The 11,046-nt window shown below is 38.1% G+C and overlaps 2 protein-coding genes across 9 annotated transcripts; both read left to right on the forward strand.

Annotated features, from left to right (window-relative positions):
* The first annotated feature begins 373 nt into the window (after positions 1-373).
* LOC121769218 (UPF0496 protein 1-like) lies at positions 374-1,940 on the forward strand. Its single transcript, XM_042165952.1, has one exon. The coding sequence runs from the start codon at positions 503-505 to the stop codon at positions 1,709-1,711; it is 1,209 nt and encodes a 402-aa protein (XP_042021886.1). The 5' UTR covers positions 374-502; the 3' UTR covers positions 1,712-1,940.
* A 2,447-nt stretch (positions 1,941-4,387) lies between these two features.
* Positions 4,388-9,969, forward strand: LOC121768835 (pentatricopeptide repeat-containing protein At2g01390-like). 8 transcript variants are annotated; one of them, XR_006043430.1, is made up of 5 exons: positions 4,388-4,614; positions 5,166-6,120; positions 6,986-8,132; positions 8,617-9,658; positions 9,734-9,969. XR_006043430.1 is itself a non-coding variant. In XM_042165403.1 (3 exons), exons 2-3 carry the CDS (start codon positions 5,373-5,375, stop codon positions 7,984-7,986), a joined length of 1,749 nt encoding a protein of 582 aa, XP_042021337.1. In that variant the 5' UTR covers positions 4,388-4,614; positions 5,166-5,372; the 3' UTR covers positions 7,987-8,200. The 8 variants fall into 8 exon arrangements, 1 of the variants encoding a protein (XP_042021337.1); XR_006043429.1 differs by having other exon boundaries at positions 8,617-9,651; XR_006043431.1 differs by having other exon boundaries at positions 8,617-9,618.
* The last annotated feature ends 1,077 nt before the right edge of the window (positions 9,970-11,046 follow it).

Genomic DNA, 11,046 nt, shown 5'->3' on the forward strand with positions numbered 1-11,046 from the left:
TGATATTGATGTATTTTAGCATTGAAATGATTTATAATGAGAACATGTTTATCACTATTTTTTTTGTATATTTTCTACGTTATTATTGCGTTAATTTGTCAATAATACGAATTCTAGCAACTTAGAGAGTAATTGTAGTATGTAGCAACTCATAGTATAATTGCACTAAATTATCTAGAAGTGGTGGTAGTGTGAACGTGTAAATATATTAAGAGGGATTAATTAGTGTTCAAATTCTTGCATATACCAAGTCAAATAAAATTAAGATGGAATCTACTATGAAGATGAGATGATGCATATTGTTTCGCATTTTCCGTGTCGTTTCGTTTCGTTATTCAATTAATCAATTCTATTTTTTCCACCTTCCATTTTCTCATCATTCATAACAAGTCAAAAGTCTAACACCACTGTCAACTGCTCCCTCCCTCCCTCTCCCTCTCCCTCTCCCTCATTCATCAATCTTCACTAGAGAGAGAGAGTGCTGCTCCAAAAATCTCCACAAATGGGTATTCAAATCAGCCGAATCAACCGAGGCCGCAGCGATTCCCTCCGCCCGCAGCCACACCCGCCGCCGCCTCGAACCATCTCAGACCCCACCCCGAATGCTTCCACTACCTCCTCAGCAGCCCCCGACCTTACCTTCTACGAAGCCGCCTGCCTCTCCGATCCACAACTCCGGAGCTTCGACTCCTCCGTCCAGCTCCGCACCACCCGCGCCATCAACTCCATCGCCCTTGCCCTCGACTCCCGCGCCGTCTCCCTCGATTCCCTCAGCCAGGTCACCGAATGCCTCCTCGAGACCAACCAGGAAGTCGTCAAAATCATCCTCCACAACAAGCGCGACGTCTGGAACAATCCCGAACTGTCCGATCTCGTCGACGATTACTTCGAAAACAGCCTCCTAACCCTAGATTTCTGCACCGCGCTCGACGCCTGCCTCAAGCGCGCCGGCCACATCGAGTCGATCGTCAATGTAGCCCTGAGGAAGTTCCAGGAGGAGCACTACGGCGCCGCCGAGGAGAGGAATTACGCCAGAACTCTCGAGGAATTGAGCAATTTCAGAGCGGCGGGCGATCCATTCACGGAGGAGATTTTTAGGGCTTTCAATTCGATCCACTCGCGGCAGTCTCAGATGCTCGAGAGATTGCACGCGAAGAAGCGGAAGCTCGATCGTAAGCTGAAGCGGCTCAAGGCGTGGAGACGAGTCTCGAACGTGATATTCGTAGCAGCTTTTGCCTCGGTGCTGATATGTTCTGTGGTGGCCGCCGCCGTGTCTGCTCCGCCGGTGGTGACGGCTCTAGCAGCTGCAGCCGCCGTGCCCCTGGGCTCGATGGGGAAATGGCTGAACTCACTGTGGAAGAACTACGAGAGGGATTTGAGGGGACAGACAGAGATACTCACCTCAATGCAGATAGGGAGCTACATAGCGTTGAATGATTTGGATAGTATAAAGAGGCTGGTGGAGAAGTTTCAGATAGTGATCGAGTCGTTGCTGGCGAATGCTGAGTTTGCAATGAGAGGGGACGAGGCGGTGGTGGTGGCGGTGGATGAGATCAGGCAGCAGGTGGATAGCTTCATCAAGACTATACAGGAGCTCCGAGACAGAGCCAACAAGTGCACGCAAGAGACGAGGATGGCCCGGACTTTGATACTGCGGAAGATCATGAATCATCCCTCGGGCTCCAATCAAGATATTGATATGTTTTCATGACTGAAGTAGAGAGGAATCAGCAGTCTATGAGCTAGCTAATTATGTGCATTGTGAAATATACATGTCCTGATAAATAAGGGCTGGGCATAGATACCTATATATTGGCCTTATTCTTGTAAGGCATAGAGTTGTCACACATGTTACTAGGAAGATGACTGGATACTACATAGTATATACTGTACTATATTTTAAATTATTTCATTGAATAATATGACTTGGTTTTGCATAATGATTGGGCAAAGAGCAGTCGTTTGAATTCCTCAAGATCAACTGAGCTATGTAGTGTTGGAAAGTTGCAAACAAGAGAGTGGCATTTGGCAGCAAGCATGATGAGATTGTTGGAAAGTTGATCAACAAGAGAGATGGTGATCTATCTCTCTAGTCAAGTTTTCTTTGAAGTTTGCTCAAATTGTGTTAAAGCGAGTATCATTGATTTATTATCAAAGCATCTTCCAATATGAGAATTGGTCTTTGTAGTCTCTGCTTGAGCTAAGTGTGTATCTATGATATAGGAAATAGAAGATGAAATACAGTTGGTTGTTATAGATTGCATTGCTTCTGATCACTTCTCAAAAGACTAATTTAGGAAATGGAAAAGGCAGTAACTACTTATGATAAGAGTGAAAGAGGAAAGCTAGAATCTTTTTAGATGAGAAATGATGCAGTCAGGCTTTGCTAAATGAGAACGCTACTAGTTTCTGGTTAGACAAGAAAAGGTGAAAGAAGGAGATCGTGGAAAAGAATTGAGTGAGAAAATGTTGCACTGCCTAGGTTGGTATTGTTTGTAGATTGCAGGGTTTATTACATTTCCTTGGAGAGAGAGATCAAGAAAATGTGGTTGCTTATAATTGGCATGATACAGTATCTAACTCTGATTGCAACTTCATGGATCATCTAACTTTGATCTTCTCTGCTCTTCACATATTTCAAAACAAAATTTAAAAACGAAGTTTCAGTTTTTTGCAGCTATCTCATGGTAAAAAAAATCGGGATTTCCATGTGTTAATTTTAATGAGGTGACACATACATGAACTAAATACTAGTAGCATTGTATTTATTTATGAAATTACAAAAGTAAAAAGCAAAAAATAAATGAAAGAAAAGCCTATACCCCAACCCTATTAAAAATTAAAATCATGTTCTCTATCAACTACTTAGGCCACCCGCAACGCGTTACGCGGGTGGCTCGAGTCCCGTCCCTCCGTGACGAGACGGGCGCGGGACGCGTTGCAGCGTCCCGTCCCGTCACCATCTCGCCGAGACAGCGCGCGAGCTGTCTCGCCACGCGCTTGCGCGAGGTGGCGCGCTCCGGGGCGATGCGTGACGCCCACTCGCCGGCCCGCGAGTGGGTTTCATCACGCTAACGCAATAAATTATTTTTTAAAAAATTTGAATTTAATAAAAAAAATTAAAATTCGAAAACGGTAATATTTACCATTTTCGACCGTTTTCCCTTTTTTTAATTTTTTTAAATTTTTTTATTCTATAAATACTCTTATTTCATCCTCATTTCACACACAAACACACATCTAATCCTCTCAAATCATCTATTTTATTCTTCTCTCAAAGTTAATCGATCTAATTGATCCATTTGAGCAAATGCGTCGAATAATGGAAGAATCATTTGAAGAAGATCGACGCCGGGAGGCAGAGGAAGCCGCGCCGCCCCAAAGATGCTCCCGGACTTACATCCATCGTAACCGGGAGGAAGCCGCCGCAAGGTTAGTACGCGACTACTTCTGCGATAACCCGGTATGGGGAGATACCTACTTCCGTCGCCGTTTCCGCATGCGGCGATCGCTATTTCTCCACATCACGGAATTTTTATGGTCAATAATTTGCATTTTAATTTCTAATATTTTAAATTATGTCTCTTTTTTATTTATTTTGCCACGAATTTAATTATGTATTTTTTTAGGATTTTAACTTATATTTTTATTTTATTTAATGAAGTGTGTTTTTTATTAATTGAATTTGTTGGAAATAAAAATAAAAAATGAAATTGAATGAATAGTAATTTAATAGACGATTAAGAGACGGATAAGAGATTGAGGGTTGCATGTTCCGTCTCTTAGTTAAAAGATTGAGTAAAAAAATACAGTGCGACCCATGAATAGTAATTTAAGATACGGTTAATGGACGGATAAGAGACAGCGTTGCAGATGGTCTTACCTCATCCCTGCACCATGTTGACAAGTCATCTACCGAATCTACCTGTTGACAAGTCATCAACAATAGTCAAACTCAAATCCCTCCTCTCAATCCACCCAGAAATACTCTTCTCCACCCTCCACCTCATCCAAATCCTCTCCGGCCAGATCACCAGATGATGAGTTGTACTTATATTTTCCCACAAATTAACTATTGTCCATATATTTTAATTTAAGTTAATGAAAACAATAAAGACGACAATATACCTTCGAAATTTTATGGACCGGTAATATGCTCCTATAAATATATTCCCTCTCCCTTGTTAAGTAATGAGTTAATTTTTGACATGTTTGTTTTATTTTTTTTAATAAAAATTAAATCAATGGGAATTCTGAAAATAAGAGAAGTAATATGAATTTCGCTACTAATATTATTTTAATTATTTGACCAAAATACATACTGTGATACTCCTATATATTATTAACATGACATCAGTTGGGCTAGAGAAGAATAAAGCCCAACAAAGAAAAGAAAAAAGAAAATTGCAATACAAGAGGAAAAAAATGGAAGAAGGAAGCCGTAGCCGCAGCTTCTTCTTTGAAAACCAAGTGTAATTGTTCCTCCTTCTCCACGCTCAACAACCGATCAACTCCCTTCTAGCTCACCTTCAAACGGAAGCAACGGCAAAACACAATCCCCCAGTTCCCTAGGACTACTCAAAACGACCCGCTACATTGTTCATGAATAAGCAGGTATCCGAAAGTCCCCAATCTTTCATTTATTAATCTGTTTCTTTTTCAAATTTTTAATTGTGAAAAGCTCCGAGTAATCAAGATTAGTTGTTATGCTTTTGATGACAATGGAAATGAAACATATGTGACTTGATTTTTGCTTGGATATGGTTCAGCTTAAGATTGTAAATTAACTGTTGTTGTTTTGAGGTTACTAGAGAATAGAGGAAGAACACTTAATAGAGGTATTCTTTCAAGAAATATGCATAAAGAAAGATATGCTTCGTCTTCCTTTTGTGATCACAGTAAACGTTCTCTCTTTTTAAAAATTGTTCCAATTTGGCCTGATAGCCAGTAAAATGTTGGAGAATTTGGCCTAAAAGGCCAACCCCGGCAATCTTTTGATAATTCCAATAAATACTAACCAGCAATATTATGGTGTTGTTTGAATTACCTTCTGCAGCTTAAATTGTAATGCCATAAATGAAGAGTATGTTCAAGTACCAATGTATAGTTGAAATTAGCTTCTTTTTTTCCAAAGTTTATTTGTTTCTGTGTGCTTCTTCTTTCAGTTTTGTTCACGACATCCGCCTTCTGCGGCTCTTCCAGCACTACTCTCATCGGGCCACCACCTTCGTCCTGTTATTTTCTAATATTTCTCCTCTTGCTCTTTTGAAGGGTAATGTTGGAGAAAGTTTTCCTGTTTTCAGAGTGCTTTTAACTGTCACTCTTGATTAATGGCTGCGTCCTATTAAGGAATTCCCTAGAGTGGTCTCCCTATGTTTTCTTTGAATGTTTTCCGTCAATTCCTCAAAACGATTCCCCCTTTCTTGAATCCAGTGATCTCTAGGGCTTTTACCTCACAGAAACATATCCAGCAGAGAAAACGTGTAAAATATTCCAGTCCAAAAAATAAAAAATCTCCTACCTCTGAATCATCAACCAAGAAGCATGATGTGGAGACAGAAAATTATGCAAGACAAAGAATCACCAAAATCTACAACATTTTGAAGTACTCAACCTGGGATTCTGCTAAAGAACAGCTGGAAAACCTCTCTGTGAAATGGGATTCCTACACTGTCAACCAAGTCCTCAAGACTCACCCTCCAATGGAAAAAGCTTGGCTCTTTTTCAACTGGGCTGCCAGCAGGAAAAATTTCAGGCATGATCACTATACCTACACTACTATGATTGATATTTTTGGGGAGGCGAGGCGGATTTCTTCGATGATGTATGTTTTCAATCAAATGAAGGAGAAAGGGATCAAGATTGATGTTGTTACGTACACTTCGCTGATGCATTGGATATCAAATGATGGGGATGTTGATGGAGCAATTGATTTGTGGAAGGAGATGAGGGTGAAGGGTTGTCGACCGACTGTTGTTTCGTACACTGCGTACATGAAGATTTTGTTGGATAGTAAAAGAGTGGATGTAGCAACTGGTGTCTACAAAGAGATGCTGGAGTCTGGCCTGTCGCCAAATTGTCACACATACACGGTTCTTATGGAGTATCTTGCATCTTCTGGTGAGTGAGCTGCGTTCATATGCTTATACAGTCTTTGTTTATATGTTCTGATTGTTCTTGATGTTCATTTCATTATAGGATATGTGCCTTCTATATTACTTTATCACAAACATTTTATGAGCTTTGTCATTATCATGGTAAAATTTCTGGAAATGTATAATCTGATTAATTTTCACTTATTAAGAAATAGAAAAACAGCATTAAGTGTGACCACTCTGCATTTCATTTCACAGATTTTTCCTTAGCTAAATCATCTCATGAAATTGGCATACCATTCATCTTAGGCATAATAATGGATGGGATGTTCAATGGAATGCTTTCTGAATTTGAGGATTTTTACCAACTACTAGTACTATTTATTTGGCTTATTTGAAATTGTGGCTCAAATGCAATGCAGAGTTTGCCTTCCAGACTTGATAGCTACCCTGTATCACTTGAACTCTTAAGTTCTAACTTCTAAGATAACCTCTTACATGTTTCTTTCTTGTTTGAATGATTTGTAAAATAGTTACACTATGCACATCAATATCTTACACAAGGAATGAAAAACACTAGTATTATAATTTGCTGACCCCTCTCTGTAGCCACCTGCAGACAAATGCCACAGTTTCTTCGATGCAGGTTGTTTTCGGGTAGAAAATTTGTATACGTTCCAGTTGGGTTTGGTGGAATTGTCTGGTAGAAGTCTAGAAAGCATGGAATCTCATAATAACAGGAAGTGTGTTGTAATTTTCTAATATATAGAGGGATCATGTTATGACTTGTAGGAAATCATGTTATGACATCATTGCATGAAAATGTTAGATATCCCGTAGCTTTATTATCTAGTAAATGATTCAAAGGTGTTCTTATTTTTTTGTTTCAGGTAAGTTTTCTGAAGCCATTGAGATATTTTACAAAATGCAAGATGCAGGTGTGCTACCTGATAAAGCTACATGCAATATCTTAATTGAAATCTGTTGTACCAGTGGGGAAATATGGGCAATGGTGAAAATTCTTGAATTCATGAAGGAAAATTTCTTAGTCCTCCGAAATCCTGTTTATCAAAAAGCACTTAAATCTTTTAAATTTGCTGGGGAGAGCGACACACTTCTGAGGCAAGTCAATCGGCACTTCTCTGCAGAGTACTCTGATGAAGATGATATAGTGTTGCACAATAGTGAAATCGGTGTGGAGAATGGCCTTGTATTGAACTTCATGAATAAGAAGAATCTTGTTGCTATTGACTCTTTGCTTACTGACATGGCGGATGAGGGTGTTCAGTTACACTGTAAGGTGGTCTCAGATATTATTGAGGTAAACATTGCTCGTCAAAGACAAGATGGAGCTTTATTGGCATATGATTATAGTGTGAAATGGGGCATAAATATTGAAAGAAGTGCCTATCTTGCTTTAATAGGTTTCTCAATTAGAGCAAATTCATTCAACAAAGTGGTGGAGATTGTTGAGAAAATGGTAAAGCAAGGTCTTTCTCTTGGCACACAGCTGAATTCTCTTTTGATATATCGTCTTGGCTGTGGAAGAGAAGTTGCTTCTGCTGAGAAAGTGTTTGATTTGTTGCCAGACAAAGAGAAGAGTAGTGCTGAATATACAGCTTTGATTAGTGCTTACTTCTCTTGTGGGAATGCCAGCAAGGGACTCGAAACATTCAACATTATGAAAAGCAAGTGTGTAAAAGTTGCCTTGGGAACTTATTGTGTCGTGGTAGCGGGTCTTGAAAAATGTGGTAAGGCTCGTGAGCTAGAGCACTACAGGAAAGAAAAGAAGAGTCTGGAAGTGGAAAGGTGCTCCACAAATATTTCAATGGAGGAAACCATATGTAATCTTTTATTTGCTGGGGATTTTATAACTCGTCGTGCTCGATAAGATATACCTCCTGTAGACATAGTTTATAACCTGGGATTTGGTGTGCTGCAATTGATTAATCTACTGATGCCAAGATTCAAAAAACAATCCGCTTTCTTGGCAATGCCTTTAGTCTACAAACAGTCCTAGGAGGAACTTTTTGTAAGGTCTCTTTCTTTAGCTGATATACATGATGAGCATAATGCATTTTGTAAAAAATAGGTTTGTTATTTTATTTTGATAGATAATGGCAACTTGCAATCATGCGGCTGCCCAGCAGAGTGATGGTTTTTTGAGTTACTTGTGTTTGAAATATAATACTCCCTTTGTCCCACAAGAGTATGCACACTTGGTTGAGCACGGGTTTTAGTGCACAATTGGTAAAGTAATAGAGAGATAGAAAGAAAAAAAAGTAATTGAAGTATTGTTAGTGGAGAATGAGTCTCATCTCATTAGAGAGAAAAGAGTTTCCAAAAATAGGAAGTGCATACTCTTATGGGACAGACTAGAAAGGAAATAGTGCATACTCTGGGACGGAGGGAGTACTAAATAGCATGAAACAACTAATATGAGTCTTTTGTTTTTCATTTTCATTCCATGTGATTGGCTGGATGTAGTGGAGAATGTAATGATGGGCTTTTTTGAGTGTAGGTATCCATATATTACAGAGATCTCAGTGGTTGGGATTAAGTAAAAGGATGGAATTTTCTTGGCTGCTAATATGGGAGGTTTAGAGATCTCAGTGGTTGGGGTTAAGTAAAAGGATGGAATTTTCTTGGCTGCTACTATGGGAGGTTGACTCTAAAACATGCATCTCTAAGTTATATCTGTGAAATTCATTTTTAAGATTGTTTATTTACTCAAAATGCCTATGGCGCATGAATACAAGTTCTGAAGCTAACCTTGTAGCATAGAAAAAGCTTTTGGTCCGTAGAAACAATAAGCTATTTTGATCTCCTTTTTCGATTGTTGTTGATTCCAGACCTTATTTTTTTCTCTGTGAATGTGTGTTATTGCCCTCGTAGAATCTAAGTTATTAGTCTGAATTCTGAAAGCTTACATTTCTAATAGATATGGTGTAGTTGCACAATAGGTTCAGGGTTCAATATTCACTGTTCTAGTGATGCTAGATGTTGAAAAAATGTGATGCTGATCTCATAGTTTGCTTCATTCTCTGGTTGATTTTACGATTTTGGTCCATTAGTACATGGTAGTTGCTTACTTGCTTCTGATAGCTTCCTTGCTTAAAATACTTATTCTCGTACCATTGGTATGACCGGACATATTGGTCTATACTTCTTTACAAGTCTGGAAAGACTAAAGTCGGTGTGGGAAAACATTTTGTTATTGGTGGTAGTGACAAAATCGCTGATTTCCAAAAGATCATGTGGTATCTTGATGAGCTTATGTAAGGCATCTCTGTGACTGGGAATACTCTTTAAACCGACTCCAGTTGTATATACTGCTTTAGTTTTCTTAGAATGCTCATTTTGCTTTGCTTTAGGCATCTCTGTGACTGAGAAAACAATACTCTCAATTCTACATCTCAGTGTATAGATAAAACTTGAAGTCCAGGATAAAATTGGTTCCTGCGTTCTTACAATAATATTCGTCTCTATTCAAAAAGTGTTCTAGATTGCAAAGATGACAGAGGTGGGCGTCGCGGTTTCTCAGCCATACTTATCAGTTAGTGGTAGTTCTATTGGTTCTCATATCATTGTGTAAGATATACAGACCTACTTATAGTGTTCCTTATCTTCAATGATAGGGGACTGATTTGCTGCGAGTTAGAAGTTGAGGCTTGAGTTTTGAGGACCTCTCCCTGGCTACGACACCGGTGCTTTGTAGGCTGAGGCATCAGTTCGAAACCTAATTCGATCATCCTTTTGTTGTAGTGGTTGTAAATCCATCAAATAGCATCAATGTTAATATCAATAGATGAGTGTTGATGCAAACCCCTTATCAAGATTTGATTTGATTTGATTTATGGTGGATACTTTTGTACCCTATGTATGATCGAAGGTACATACTGTAGAAGGATGTGAAATGGGTCTTTGAAAAAAAAGAGAAAAAAGTAGTAGGATGTGAAATGATAGAAATAGGGAATTGAATTAGGGAATTACAAATTTTATTGGACCACAGCTCTTAGATAACTACTCTACTTTGCATGGTGTTGAGTATCGTTTCCAGAATATATGCATTGCTTCCTAAATTATGTGCAAAAACGAAGCTATCTAACTCACCACCATCAATTTTCCCCACCAATATTCCAAATAATTCCTCTCCCAAAAGGCTTAAATTATGAACCTATCTAAATATCCACTATTCTGATTTCTTCACTTTTCTGTAATGTAGAATTTATTCCAGATTTTATTTTTTTGGTGAGGGCATTTCGCATGTTTGAAAATAATATTCCAATTTGATAGTACATTTTGCTAAATCAAACACAAATATATTGATTTAAAGTTATGTTTTTAATTATAAAAAACATACATAAGTATTTAAGTGATAAATAAAAACAAGATGGTAAACAACGTGAAAGTTTAGGTATCATCCAAATCCATTTATAATAGTAATAAAATCCCCAGATAAAAAAGAAAAAAGAATCGGCTCATGACGACGAATCCACTGAGAATTTATCTTACAAGATAATTGATAATTTAAAGAATAAAATTTTGAAACCTACGACTAAATGTGTAGTGGATTTATTCCTCTGTCTAATATTCCAATAAAACTATCACTTGTAGTATTATTGTATATATTCCGCAAAGTATTACGATTCTGGTAAGCCCTTTGATGTATTTTATCTTAATTTGTTTTATTAAAAATATGAAGTGTTATAAGCCGCTGGTTTTGAAGTGTCCGTTTTAATTCATACATATCCACATTTTATTAAATTTAATAACTTGTAAGTAAATGAACTAATTCAAGGATGCTACCGAATAATGAGGAGAATTTTGGCGTCATGTAATATTTAGTATTGCAGTAGTAGTATTTTTTATACGTTTGACTCGTTTTTTTAACAATATTATTTTTATTACATGTGGTGCATAGGGGCAGCAATTTATTAGTATTTTCGGT

This window comes from Salvia splendens, chromosome 15 (assembly GCF_004379255.2).
Source record: "Salvia splendens isolate huo1 chromosome 15, SspV2, whole genome shotgun sequence".
NCBI classification, from domain to species: Eukaryota; Viridiplantae; Streptophyta; class Magnoliopsida; order Lamiales; family Lamiaceae; genus Salvia; species Salvia splendens.